The sequence below is a fragment of the Loxodonta africana genome, chromosome 18 (genome assembly GCF_030014295.1).
Source record: "Loxodonta africana isolate mLoxAfr1 chromosome 18, mLoxAfr1.hap2, whole genome shotgun sequence".
Classification (NCBI taxonomy): Eukaryota; Metazoa; Chordata; class Mammalia; order Proboscidea; family Elephantidae; genus Loxodonta; species Loxodonta africana.
The window spans coordinates 63,556,177-63,571,683 of NC_087359.1; the positions used below are offsets into that span (position 1 = coordinate 63,556,177).

Here is a 15,507-nt window from a genome sequence, read left to right on the forward strand (position 1 = left end):
AAGACACTGTTAAGAAAATGAATAGGTAAGCCACAAACTGAGTGAAAATACTGATAAAACATATATCCGATGAAGAACTCACATCCAGAATAAAGAAACCCTATAACTCAATAATAAGAAAACGAACAATTCAGTTAAAGAAAATGGGCAAAAGATTTGAACAGACCTGTCACAAAGATGATATACAAATGGCCAGTAAGTACAAGAAAAAAACGTACAACCTCATTAGAAAACAGGGAAATGCAAATTAACACCACAAAGATATCTCACCACATACCCAGCAGAATGAGGATGTGGAGCAACTGCAGCTCTCATACACTGCTGGGGTGTAACATGGTACAATCACCTTTGGAAAAAGGTCTAGCAGTCTCTAATAAAAACATATACCTACCCTAAGACTCAGCAATTCTAATCCTAGCCATTTACAAAACAGAAAGAGAAAACACATGTCCACAAAAAGATGCACAGAAATATTCACAGCAATTTATCTCTTAGGTGTCCATTAGTCAGAGAATGGATAAACTGTGATATATTCATAAAATAGCCTATTACTCAGCAATAAAAATAAATGAATTACTGATACATGTTAGAAACCCTGGTGGCATAGTGGTTAAGAGCTACGGCTGCTAACTAGAAAGCTGGCAGTTTGAATCCATCAGGTGCTCCTTGGAAACCTTATGGGGCAGTTCCACTCTGTCCTATAGGGTTGCTAGGAGTTGGAATCAACTTGATGGCAATGGGTTTGGTTTTTGGTTTGATACATGAAACAACATGGAGGAATCTCAAAAACAATATGCTAAGTGAAACAGCCTTACTCAAAAGAATATATACTGTATAAGTCCATTTATATGAAGTTTTAAACTAAATCTAATCTATGGTAGAAAAAAAACAGAACAGAGGGTGCCTGTAAAGGTGGAGGTAGATAAGGAGGCATGATAATAAGATTCTATATTCTGACAAGGTATTTGGGATATATGCATTTGTCAAAACCCAGCAAAGGTATAAATTATTTGTGTACTTCACTGTATGCACATTTTACCTCAATAGAAAAAAACGTAAACAAATATAAATACACAGTGAACTCTAGTTAATGACAGGCATGCTGAAGGAATTTGAGAAAATGTACTTATACATAAAAAAATAAAGACTGGAGGCAGGGCCAAGATGGCAGAGTAGTCAGACATTTCTGGTGATCCCCCTTACAAAATAGACCTGAAAAAACAAGTGAAATGATTATATTTATGACAAGCTAGGAGCCCTGAACATCAAAGGTAAAGTTAGAAAAAAGACCGAGAGGCAAGGGGAAGGAGAGACGGTTCAGAACTGGAGAGGAGTTGCTGGACCTGAATTGCTGGGAATCCTCAGGCACATTCCCGGGAGTGACTGAGGCAGGCTGGTGGTAGCATTGGGCTGCACTTTTCTCAGGGAGAAACAGCCAGCCACACAGCCTACTCGTACCTCCGGAACCAGAGAAGAACACCGCTCTCAGCAAAAGCTAAGTACTTGCGTACATTTTACCGCACCCCCAGCCCCCAAGCCAGCTTCAGTGATTGTTGATTTCCCTGGGCCTGAGAAAGGCCCTGCTGAGCAACTTGAGCCATTCTCTCCAGCCTTGAAGAAGGAATAAATACACAACTGGGGGGAAAGAAGCGGCTCCTGTCCAGGCATAAACGGTCCGTGGACTCTGAATACCTTTCCCTCCTGCATGGACCTGTGTGGGTTTATTTCCGGAGGATAGGCCCTTGTTGGCAGACTGCAACTGTTTCAGCTGTGCGGTGGAGAGGTATGTGTTTGATGTTTGACACCACTTTACCTATTAAACAGGGTCCTCACCTACCCACATCAGGGGCCTAAGGACTGGTGGCTCCACCCACATCACCTAGCCATCCGCAACAGGGGTCCAGCGATAACTGGTACCTCCCAGTCCTTACAACCAGAAGTATTGGGTGCCCATGGTCCATCTGCAGAACCCACCCACCTGTGTGCTCTAGGGAACAGGGACACGCTTTCCTCACAGATGCTCAGGGGAGGGCTGTCAAGCCCCCGCCTTGTTCAGAGCATGACCCCCTGTTGCAACGAGATACCTGTACCTACACCAATCACCCCTGCCTCTCTGAGACTTCAGGACAGAGCCTGTACCGCACACTTGATGACCAATTACCAGGACACCTGAGCTGAATCCATATAAGAAAAGTGAATGGACTCCTAGACTGATACACCTGGTAACAGCTCTAGCCATCTGGTGACAGGACGTTAGAGCTTCAAAGTCAAAAATAGTCAAGCTAGCACACTCAAGCAACTTATTTGGGCATATAAAAACAAAACAAAGCAAGAAGCTAGGATACAGTAAGCAAATATAAACTAATACAATAACTTATAGATGGTTCAGAGACAACAGTCAGTATCAAATCACATAAAGAAGTAGATCATGATCGCTTCAACAAGCTCTCAAAACAAAGAATCTAGGGATCTTTTGGATGAAGGCACCTTCCTGGAATTACCAGATGCAGAATACAAAACATTAATATACAGAACTCTTCAAGGCATCAGGAAGGAGATCAGGCAATACGCAGAACAAGCCAAGGAACACACAGATAAAGCAGTTGAAGAAATTAAAAATAAGGTTATTCAAGAACATAATGAAAAATTTAATAAGTTGCAAGAATCCATAGAGAAACAGAATCAGAAATTTAGAAGATTAACAATAAAATTACAGAATTAGACAACTCAACAGGAAGTCAGAGGAGCAGAATTGTGGAAGTGGAAGAGAGAATTAGTGAGACTGAAGATAAAACACTTGGCACCAACATATTTGAAGAAAAATCAGATAAAAGAATTAAAAAAAAAAAAAAAAAAGAAGAAACCCTAAGAATCACGTGGAACTCTATCAAGAGAAATGACATACAATTGACTGGAGTACCAGAACAGGGAGGGATAACAGAAAATACAGAGAATTGTTGAAGATTTGTTGGCGGAAAACTTCCCTGATATCGTGAAAGATGAGAAGATATTTATCCAAGACGCTCATCGAACTCCACATAAGGTAGATGTCAAAAGAAAGTCACCAAGACATATTATAATCAAACTTGCCAAAACCAAAGACAGAGAATTTTAAGAGTGGCTAGGGATAAATGAAAAGTCATCCACAAAGGAGAGTCAATAAGAATAAGCTCATACTACTTGGTAGAAACCATGCTGGCAAGAAGGCAATGGGATGACTTATACAAAGCACTGAAGGGAAAAAACTGCCAGCCAAGAATCATATATTCAGCAAACCAAACCAAAAACCAAACCCACTGCCGTCAAGTCGATCCCGACTCATAGCGACCCTATAGGACAGAGTAGAACTGTCCCATAGAGTTTCCAAGGAGCGCCTGGCAGATTTGAACCGCCAACCTCTTGGTTAGCAGCCATAGCACTTAACCACTACGCTGCCAGGGTTTCCATGATCCAGCAAAACTCTCTCCTAAATACGAAGGTGAAATTAGGACATTTCCAGATAAACAGAAATTTAGGGAATTTGTAAAAACCAAACCAAAACTACAAGAAATACTAAAGAGAGTTCTCTGGTTAGAAAATGAATATTATCAGATGTCAACCCAAGACCAGAGCACAGGTCAGAGCAACCAGATGTCAACACAGACAGGGAAATCACAAAAATAAATCAAGATAAAAAACGCTCAAAACAGGGAAACAGCAATGTCATTATGTAAAAGAAGACAACATTAAAACAATAAAGAGGGACTAAGAAATGTAGTCATAGATCTTTCATATGGAAAGGAAGACAAGGCAATATAAAGAAATAAAAGTTAGGTTGAAACTTAGAAAAATAGGGGTAAATATTAAGGTAACCCGCAAAGGAGACTAACAAGCTGACTCATCAAAATAAAATATAAGAAAAAAAGAGACTCAGCAGAAACAAAATCAACTATAATGAATAAGAGGAAAAGACAATATATATACTACTCAGCACAAAAAATTAAGTGGGGAAAAAGAAACTGTCAACAACACACAAAAAAAGACATCAAAATGATAGCACTAAACTCATACCTATCCATAATTATGCTGAATGTAAAAAGACTAAATGCACCAATAAGGAGACAGAGAGTAACAGAAAGGATTAAAAAACATGATCCATCTATATGTTGCCTAAAAGAGACACACCTTAGACTTAGAGATACAAACAAACTAAAACTCAAAGGCTGGAAAAAAATGTGTCAAGCAAGCAACAATCAAAAAAGAGCTGGAGTGGCAATATTAATTTCTGACAAAATAGACTTTAAAGTTAAATCCACCACAAAGGATAAGGAAGGACACTATTTAATGATTAAAGGGACAATATACTACGATGATACAACCATATTAAATATTTATGTACCCAATGAACTGGCTGCAAGATATATAAAACAAACTCTAACGGCACTGAAAAGTGAAATAGGCAGCTTTTTCACTTTCGGTGAAGGACAGGACATCCAGAAAGAAGCTCAGTAAAGACACAGAAGATCCAAATGCCACAATCGACCAACTTGACCTCATAGACATATACAGAACACTCCACCCAACGGCAGCCAAGTATACTTTCTTTTCTAGTGCACATGGAATATTCTCTAGAACAGACCACATATTAGGTCATAAAGCAAGCCTTAGCAGAATCCAAAACACTGAAATATTACAAAGCATCTTCTCTGACTGAAATATTACAAAGCATATTACAAAGCCATAAAAGTAGAAATCAATAACAGAATAAGCAGGGAAAAGAAACCAAACACTTGGAAACTGAACGATACCCTGCTCAAAAAAGACTGGGTTATAGAAAACATTAAGGATGGAATGAAGAAATTCATAGAATACAAAGAGAATGAAAATACTTCCTATCAGAACCTTTGGGACACAGAGAAAGCAATGTTCAGAGGTCAATTTATATCAATAAATGCACACATACAAAAAGAAGAAAGGGCCAAAATCAAAGAATTATTCCTACAACTTGAACAAATAGAGAGCAACAAAAGAAACCCTCAGGCACTAGAAGAAAGGAAATAATAAAAATTACAGCAGAACTAAACGAAACAGAAAACAAAAACAACTGAAAGAGTTAACAAGACCAAAAGCCACTTCTTTGAAAATATTAACAAAATTGATAAACCACTGGCCAAACTGACAAAAGAAAAACCGAAGAGGAAGCAAGTAACCTGAATAAGAAATGAGATGGGTGATATTACAACAGTCCCAAATGAAGTTAAAAGAATCCCATCAGATTACTACGAAAAACTGTACTCTAACATATTTGAAAACCTAGAAGAAAAGGATGAATTTCTAGAAACACACTACCTACCTAAACTAACACAAACAGAGGTAAAACTGCTCAATAAACCCATAACAAAAGAAGAGATTGAAAAGGTAATTAAAAAACTCCCAACAAAAAAAAAGCCCAGACCCGGACGGCTTCACCACAGAGTTAGACTTTCAGAGAAGAGTTAACACCACTATTACTAAAGGTATTTCAGAGCACAGAGAAAGAGATGAAATACTCCCAAACTCATTCTATGAAGCCAGCATATCCCTAATACCAAAATCAGGTAAAGGCACCCCCCAAAAAAGAAAATTACAGACCTATATCCCTCATGAACTTAGATGCAAAAATCCTCAACAAAATTCTGGCCAATAGAATTCAATAACATATCAAAAAAATAACTCACCATGAACAAGTGGGATTCATACCAGGTATGCAGGGATGGTTCAACATTAGAAAAACAATTAATGTCATCCATCATATAGATAAAAGGCAAGAACCACATGATCTTATCAATTGATGTAGAATAGGCATTTGACAAAGTTCAACACCCATTCCTGATAAAAACGCTCAGCAAAATAGGAATAGAAGAAAATATTTCCTCAACATAATCAAGGGCATTTATACAAAGTCAACAGCCAACATCATCCTAAACGGAGACAGTCTGAAAGCATTCCCCTTGAGATCGGGAACAAGACAAGGATGCCCTTTATCACCACTCTTATTCAATACTGTGCTAGAGTCCTTGCCAGAACAGTTAGGCTAGATAAAGAAATAAAGCGTATCCAGACTGGTAAAGAAGAAGTAAAAGTATCTATATTTGCAGATGACATGATCTTATACACAGAAAACCGTAAAGAATCCTCAAGAAAACTACTGAAACTAACAGAAGAGTTCAGCAAAATATCAGGATACAAAATAAACATACAAAAATCAGTTGGATTCCTCTACACCAACAAAAAGAACATCAAAGAGGAAATAACCAAATCAATACCATTTACAGTAGCCCCCAAGAAGATAAAATACTTAGAAATAAATCTTACCAGAGACGTAAAAGACCTATACAAAGAAAACTGCGAGACACTACTGCAAGAAACCAAAAGAGAACTACAGCAGTGGAAAAACATACTTGCTCATGGATAGGAAGACTTAACCTTGTAAAAATGTCTATTCTACCAAAAGTGATCTATAGATACGATGTAATTCGCATCCAAATTCCAACGACATTTTTTAATGAGATGGAGAAACAAATCACCAACTTCATATGGAAGGGAAATAGGCCCCGGATAAATAAAGCATTACTGAAAAAGAAGAACAAAGTGGGAGGCCTCACTCTACCTGACTTTAGAACCTATTATACTACCACAGTAGTCAAAACAGCCTGGTACTGGTATAACAACACATGCATAGACCAATGGAACAGAACTGAGAATCCAGACATAAATCCATCCACATATAAGCAGCTGATATCTGCAAAGGCCCAAAGTCAGTCAAATGGGGAAAAGACAGTCTCTTTAACAAACGGTGCTGGCATAACTGGATATCCATCCGCAAAAAAATGAAACAAGACCCATACTGCACACCCTGCACAAAAACTAACTCTAAATGGATCAAAGACCTAAATATAAAATCTGGAACAATAAAGATCATGGAAGAAAAAATAGGGACAACACTAGGAGACCTAATACATGGCATAAACAATATACAAAACATTACTAACAACTCACAAACACCAGAAGAGGAAATAGGTAACTGGGAGCTCCTAAAAATCAAACACCTATGCTCATCCAAAGATTTCACCAAAAGAGTGAAAAGATTACCTACACACTGGGAAAAAGTTAGGTACATTTCCCATCAGTATCTCCAAAATCTACATGATACTGCAAAAACTCAACTACAAAAAGACAAATAACCCACTTAATAAATAGGCAAAGGATATGAACAGACACTTCACTGAAGAAGACACTCAAGTAGCAAACAGATACATGAGGAAATGCTCACAATCATTAGCCATGAGAGAAATGCACAACAAAACTACAATGAGATTTCATCTTACTCCAACAAAGCTGGCATTAATCCAAAAAACACACAAAAATACATGCTGGAGAGGTTGTGGAGAGACTGGAACACTTACACACTGCTGGTGGAAATGTAAAATGGTACAATCACTTTGGAAATGGATTTGGCGCTTTTAAAAAGCTAGAAATAGAACTACCATACGATCCAGCAATCCCACTTTTTGGAATATATCCTAGAGAAATAAGAGCCTTTACAGAAACAGATGCACACCCATGTTCAGTGCAGCACTGTTTACCATAGCAAAAAGATGGAAGCGACCAAGGTGCCCATCAACAGATGAATGGATAAATAATGGTATATTCACAGAATGGAATACTATGCATCTATAAAGAACAATGATGAATCCGTGAAACATTTTATAACATGGAGGAACCTGGAAAGCCTTATGGTGAGTGAAATCAGTCAACTGCAAAAGAACAAATATTATATGAGACCACTATTATAAGAACTTGAGAAATAGTTTAAACAGGAAAGAAAATATTCTTTGATGGTTATGAGAGTGGGGAGGCGTATTCACTACTTAGATGGTAGACAAGAACTATTTTAGGTAAAGGGAAAGACAACACGCAATACCGGAGAGGTCAGCACAACTGGACTAAGCGAAAAGCAAAGAAGTTTCCTGAATAAACTGAACGCTTCGAAGGCCAGCGTAGTAGGGGCAGGGGTTTGGGGACCATGGTTTCAGGGGACATCTAGGTGAACCGGCATAATAAAATATATTAAGAAAACATTCTGCATCCCACTTTGGAGAGCAGCATCTGGGGCCTTAAATACTAGCAAGTGGTCATCTAAGATGCATCAATCAACCCACCTGGATCAAAGGAGAATGAAGAACACCAAAGACATGAGGTAATTATGAGCCCAGGAGACAGAACAGGCCACATAAACCAGAGACTACATCAGCCTGAGACCAGAAGAACTAGATGGTGCCTGGCTACAACTGATGACTGCCCTGACAGGGAACACAAAAGAGAACCCCTGAGGGAGCAGGACAGCAGTGGGATACAGACCTCAAATCCTCATAAAAAGACCAGACTTAATGGTCTGAAACTAGAAGGACCCCGGTGGTCATGGTCCCCAGACCTTCTGTTAGCACAAGACAGGAACCATTCCCAAAGCTGACTCTTTAGACAGGGATTGGACTGGACTATGGGATAGAAGATGATACTGGTGAGGAGTGAGCTTCTTGGGTCAAGTAGACACATGAGACTATGTGGGCAGCTCCTGTGTGGAAGGGAGATGAGAGGGTAGAGGGGGTCAGAAGCTGGACAAATGGACATGAAAACAGAGTGGAGAGAAGGAATATGCTGTCTCATTAGGGGGAGAGCAACTAGGAATATATAGCAAGGTATATATAAATTTTTGTATGAAGCATGACAAAAATTAAAAAAAAAAAAAGACTGAGGGGGGCATGGATGGAGAGAGGGTAACGTGATAATACACATGTAGTAAAATAAGAAAGGCAAAATCTAGGTGGTGGGCGTAAATGCGTTCATTGTAACATTCTTTCAACTTTGCTGTACAATAAAATGTTGGAAAATCAATTATATCCTTAAAAAAAAAAAGACAATACACATTTGGATGCAGTGGACACGGCTATTTGGGTCAAAAGGGAAAATCTGTCTTTTTCTCTTCACTAAATGGCTACCTCATTAGTTATTCAGGAAAACATGGTAAGTGACAGAAGCTGGTTTTGCCATCTCAAAGAAGCCTTTGCTGCTTGTGTTGTAACACTGGCTCTTACATAAATCTTCAAATTCTCTAGTAATGCTGAAAACGTGGAGAGGTAGTTTCAATATCCAGGAGGCAGGACTGGGAGCTGAGAGAAATTTGGGGGAGGGGGCACTGTTAAAAGCTCCAGCAGTTCTGTGTCTGGATGTGTCAGCCCCATATACTGGCTGAATATCCCAAGGAACTAGAAGACCTCACCAGTGGGATCAGCCAGAGCAGCTGAAACACATTCCTGTAAACAATAAATGTTTATCTGGGCAGATAATTTGGCAGATAGCCGCGTCCTGATCTAAGAGGCAACTTGAAACCCCACGACAGGAGGCTGAACACAGAGGGGTTTCACTGCCTTTGCCATGTGGGTAGAAAGGCAGAGATGGAAGGTGGTCCTGGCTTCAACCACAAGAGAAGCTGCAGGAAGCCACTCTCTGTGAATGCCAGCTTTTGCTCTACTGGGCAATGGCCAAATTCCCTTAAACACCGAGGGTGGGGACAGAGAAGTCAACCAACACTAAACAACGCCATCGCACAGGCTGGCTGTTACAGCCCTGAAGCTATGAGGAGCTCTGATGTGTTTGGCTGCTGCCACAGGAACCACACTGGCTGAGGGTTTCCCCAGACCTGGGTGGGAGGCTCGTCATTGGCTCCAGCCACACATACAGGCTCAGTCGCCACCTTGGAGGGGAGGGGTAGACCCAGGGGTACTGTGCTCTGCACAGCAAAATATGTCACATTAGGAGACTCCAGACAAGATTCATAAGAGCCATATGGCTTAAACCTCAAGGAGGTGGCAGGCAGGTAAGGGCTGTACAAGGTTAAGAGGGAGCTGGAAAGGATGAACGGAGATGTGACGGCACAGAGACTCCTTTCATTGACGACCATCTCTGCGAACAATTTTACTACTAGTACTGAAAACCTGACTCCCTAACTGAGGGATTAAGCCTTGGCACTGGCTCTTCCTCCCCCCTATCTGCCCCTGCCCATGTTCATCTTAGGAGGGAAAAAGAGAGGGAAGTGGAACCCACAGTTTGCCTAAAGGGAAAGTTCAGCTCTTGTTCAGCAGATTATTACTGAGTTTTCTTCCAGAGAAAAGTGAAGTGATAGTTTAACAAAGGTTCTTTGCTCTGAAATAGTACCAAAGTGAAGCCCAGCAGAACAATAAGGGTGTGGATCTGGGATGGAGCCCAGAGAAGGAATGTGTGTGTTTTCATCTGTTGTTTTTTTTCAGGGGGCTAAGGGGTATGCCAATCCATTCTTTTGACTTCATTTGCACTTATAGCTGCTTTATAATCATTTCCTGAAAACACAGTAGGAAGAGAGTGGTATTTGCTCACCCCACCCTCCATCTAACACTGTCCCAGCAATCCAACTATGTGCTTTAAACTGAGAAGCAGCCAGCTTTTTGCCTTTGGCAGCACTGAAGGCCAGACATTACTAGCACTCCTGTGAACAGCTCAAGGCTCCACCCAAGTAAGACTGCACACACTGAAATCCAAGAGGAATTATCATTCCAGCTCAACAACCCATGAAAAAGAGACAGGAGAGCTGAGGAGGCTGGGTGGGACAGTTGGGACACTTCTTATACCGGAACACCCAAGTGGCTAGCACAGGCATTTTGGTAGAATGGTAATAGATTAACTCCAGTGTGGGAAAACCCAAATGCTACTAATAAAGAAGTTATTTACTAAAGAAGAGGGATAAGAATGAGGGTGAGGTGCCAGCTACAGGGCAGCAAGGTAGAGAAATCATTCTTAAGGAACTGGCCAGCTACTGGGCTAGTCCAATTCTGAATACACAAGGGATGGTCTTCTCTTTTCAGAACAGGCTGATATCGAGTGGTTATGGACAAGCCAGGTCACACAACCTCTGTTTCCAGTCCAGAAGCAAAATGGGGGGGGAGGGGGGCTTCCCTGCAGAAGAGTTACTACAAAGTATTCATACAGAACATCACAAACCCACTGTTCCTTGTTGTCCAAGGCCAAAGGCATCTTCTTCCTGTAGAGCTGTGTCTGATAGCCTCTAGGCTCTAAGACTCCCTATTTTATTTATTAGGTTTTCCTGTTTACTCTGAGGAGATCTGCAGATCTCCCCAGGGAGTCCTTTGAGAGATGCTAGGGAGGGGGCAGCAGGGAGTGCTTGAACAAGTACTAAGGATACAGCTCTTCTGCATCCAAAGATAGTTATTAGAGCTGGCAAGCTGGAAGCAGGAAAGAGAGAAGAGACAATGAAAGGGAGTTACCTGGTTTAATTAACTATTTACAATGTTCATCCTTTATTTTTTGTTTCTGATGTGCAGGGATCTCTTGGACCCTCAACCCTCACGAAAATGGAATAGGAAGTACAACAATCATTAGCACCTAAAGACATTTTTTGTTGTTGTTCCCATGAGAACAGCGTTAAGGAAATTTAAAATAATCACCATCTTCATTTTAGAGAGGGGATTTCTTTTAAAACACTGGCCTCGTTTTGGGCAACATGATCTCTGATTCCATGGAAATAGGAAGAGGCAGAAGCAATTCTGCTTCTGCTGGAGGCGGAGTCTGCCTTTTGCTAATTTTCTGGAAAGCAACAGGCTCTCTTTGGTTCTGGATAAACCAGATATTTCCAGAAGGAAACAGGGTCTAGTGCTGCATGACTTGAAACCATATCAGATCTCTGAGAGGCCACCAGGAGGGACCCAAATCACTGTGTGTGTAGGCCCCTCTACTCATGCCTTCCATACAGTCTAGTCAGCCTGAGACCAGTGATGATTCAGGTACTATGAGGCCTCTGCAGTTGTCACCACAGACCAAGGTTTCAGAGAAGAAAGCACATTTGAGGATGATTCTCTAGGGCTGTGCTGTTCAATACAATAGCCACTAGCTACATGCGGCTATTTCAACTTCATTAAATATAATTAAATAAAATAAAAATTTAGTTCCTTGGGTACACCAATTACATTTCTAGTGTTCAAAAGCTACCTGTAACTGTAACTAGTCGTTATCATACTGGACAGCACACAGAGTAGGTCATTTCCCTTACTGTAGAATGTTCTAATGGACAGTGCTGCTCTAGAACAATACTAAAGACTACCCGAACTTTTCAGTACAGCCATCCTCTATGCCTCCTCTAGCTGCCCCATCGCCTACTCCAGTGCACCACTATCCTGCCCTCCCCATCATTCTAACTGTAAATCCCTCTAGTATTGTAAACTTTTCATACTAAGGTGGTATTGACTAGGGTGCTGGTGGTGCTTTTCTTGTTTCTTAGGTGTGCAAATGAAGACTTATAGTTTTACACGTGGGACTGGGATTCAGACTCTTGATTTTGAATTCTGTGTTCTGAACACCACACCACACCATCACACTGTCTCACACTGTCAGAGGGTTTCTTACCTTTACCAGCACTGACAACACCAAAAAACATTCACTGAACTGCATATGACAATCCCTGTACAGAGGTGATATCTCCCTAGAAGTTTCCAAGAGTAGCTCAACTTTTCTAGTTACCTAGCCTCAAAATTTTGTAAAGATAGTCAACTGTTATCTCCTTTATCCTCTTTATATTTAAGCAAATACCAAGCCATACTGTAACACTACTGTCACATCCATTCATCCTTTACTTTTTGTTATTGATGCTGCAAGTGTAAGTTAGATTCTCATCACCATAATCTTGGATATTGCAGCTACTTTCGCACTGGTCTCTTGCCTCCTAAACAAAGCTATCAACTTAGTCCTCTATACCCATAATTCTGTCATGTCACTCCCTAAGTCCTTGAATTGTCCCTGCCACCTAATAATATAAGAGTCTGTTCTTTCACAATGTGACCCCATCATACTTTTAAGATTATTTCCCACACATTCCCACTAAGATAAGGTTATCCTTTTAGTGCAGCATACCCAAGACGTGAGTCCAAGTTTGCTCTTCTGTATTCCCCTGGCACAGTGAACGGTGTAACACACATACCTGTTGCTCAAATAAAATGTAGAGAAAGAATAAATGACATACAGTCAAACAGAATACATTAGAGAAAACAAATGGAAAATAAGATACATCTTCCATGAAACAACTATAGGTCAAGGATAAGTTCATTTTGGGGGTGGGAGAGTAAGAAGAACACACTGGGCTATTTTAGGAAGGAAAGGATAGTTCGACATTAGAAACTGTCATGGATTGAATTGTGTCCCCCCAAAATATCTGTCAATCTGGCTAGGTCATGATTCCCAGTATTGTACGATTGCCCACCATTTTATGTGGTTTCCCTTTGTGTTGTAAATTCCTATCACTATGATGTAATGAGATGAATTAGCGGCAGTCATACCGATGAGATCTATAAGATTAGACAGTGTCTTAAGCCAATCTCTTTTGAGATATAAAGGAGAGAAGCAAGCAGAGAGACAGGGCGACCCCATATACCAAGAAAGCACTGCCGGAAGCAGAGCGTGGAGGTTCCTGAGCAGAGAAGCTCCTAAGCCAAGGGAATACTGATGACACAGACTTTCCTCCAGGGCCGACAGAGAAAGCCTTCCCCCGGAGCTGATGGTCTGAATTTGGGCTTGCAGCCTACGACACTGTGAGAGAATAAATTCCTCTTTGTTAAAGCCATCCACTTGTGGTATTGCTGCTATAGCAGTACTAGATGACTAAAACAGAAACTTACTAATGTATATTAAGAGGTTGAAAAGAAAAATAGATGAAGAAAAATATTTAATAAGATTCAAACCTCATTCATTTATGACTTAAAAACCTCAGCAAACTAGGAACAGAAAGGAACATCCTTAAACTGATAAAAAATATCAAAAATCTATGGCAAATATTAGATGTAATGATGCAACCTTTGGATCACTGCTATTAATGTCAGAAACAAAGTAAAGATTTCTGTTATTATGACCACTATACAACATTAACTACAACCTGCAATAGGCAGATGCTTGCTGAAAGTGAAGAGAACTCGAAGCATTTACTGATGAAGATTAAATATTACAGCCTTCAATATGGCTTATACCTCAACATAAAGAATATAAAAATCCTCATAACTGGATCATTAAGCTGCATCATGATAAATGGGGAAAAGAATTTCCTTTCACCTGCAAACAATCAATGCCCATGGAAGCAGTGGTCAAGAAATCAAATGACATATTGCACTGGGCAAATTTGCTGTAAAATACCTCTTTTAAAGTGTTAAAAAGCAAAGATGTCACTTTGAGGACTAAGGTGCACCTGAACCAAGCCAGAGTATTTTCAATTGCCTCATATGCATGCAAAAGCTGGATAATGAACAAGGAAGACCGAAGAAAAATTGATGTCTTTGAATTATGGTGTTAGCAAAGAATACTGAATATACCATGGACGAACGAACAAATCTGTCCTGGAATAAGTACAGCCAGAATGCTCCTTAGAAGTGAGTATGGCCAGACTTTGTCTCGTATACTTTGGACAAGTTATCAGGAGGGACCACTCCCTGGAGAAGGACAACATGCTTGGTAAAGCAGAGGGTCAGCGAAAGAGAGGAAGCCTATCAATGAGATGGACTGGACACAGTGGCTGTAACAGTGGGCTCAAATAGCAACGACTGTGAGGATGGTGCAGGACCGGGCAGTGTTTTGTTATGTTGTACACAGGGTAGCTATGAGTTGAAAATGACTCCAGGGCACCTAACAACATTAAATATAATGCTGGAGATTGTAGACAATGAAGTCGGAAAAAAAAAAGAAACCGGAGGTTTAATAATCAGAAAAGAGGAGATAAAAACTACCTTTTCATCCATCTACACAGACAATCCAAGAGAGTATGCAGACAGTTCAGAAACGTTGGTAGATATAAGACTGCCTTAGTTATCTAGTGCTGCTATAACAGAAACACCACAAGTGGATGGCTTTAATAAAAAGAAATTTATTCTTTCACAGTCTAGTAGGTTATAAGTCCAAATTCAGAGTGTCTGCTCCAGGGGAAGGCTTCTTCTCTGTTGGCTCTGGAGGAAGGTCCTTGTCATCAATCTTCCCCTGGTCGAGGTGCTTCTCAGGTACAGGGACCCCAGGTCCAAATGGCATGCTTTGCTCCTGGTGCTGCTTTACTGGTGGTACGAGGTCCCCAACTTTCTGCACGCTTCTCTTTCCTTTTATCTCTTCTAAGATAAAAAGTGGTGCAGGCCACACCCCAGGGAAACTCCCTTTATATTAGATCAGGGATGTGACCTTAGTAAGGGTGTTACAATCCCCTCTAATCCTCTGCAGGCCACACCCCAGGGAAACTCCCTTTATATTGGATCAGGGATGTGACCTTAGTAAGGGTGTTACAATCCTCCCTAATCCTCTTTAACATAAAATTACAATCACATAATAGAGGACAACCACACAATACTGGGGATCATGGCCTAACCAAGTTGACACATATTTTTTGGGAACACAACACAATCCAAGACAAAGATCAAC

At 40.5% G+C, this 15,507-nt stretch overlaps 1 protein-coding gene across 12 annotated transcripts in view; it reads right to left on the bottom strand.

Moving 5' to 3' along the window:
• Nucleotides 1-15,507, bottom strand: part of SMG6 (SMG6 nonsense mediated mRNA decay factor) — a 234,378-nt gene that overhangs the window by 52,560 nt on the left and 166,311 nt on the right. The window contains exon 15 of one of the 12 annotated variants that reach the window (XM_064271543.1): nucleotides 8,823-15,203. The exons of the other annotated variants lie outside the window; for them this stretch is intronic. Within the exon in view, the coding sequence (XP_064127613.1) occupies nucleotides 15,195-15,203 (9 nt within the window). The 3' untranslated portion in view covers nucleotides 8,823-15,194. Of the gene's footprint in view, nucleotides 1-8,822; nucleotides 15,204-15,507 lie in introns of those variants that run through there. 12 annotated transcript variants of the gene reach the window in all.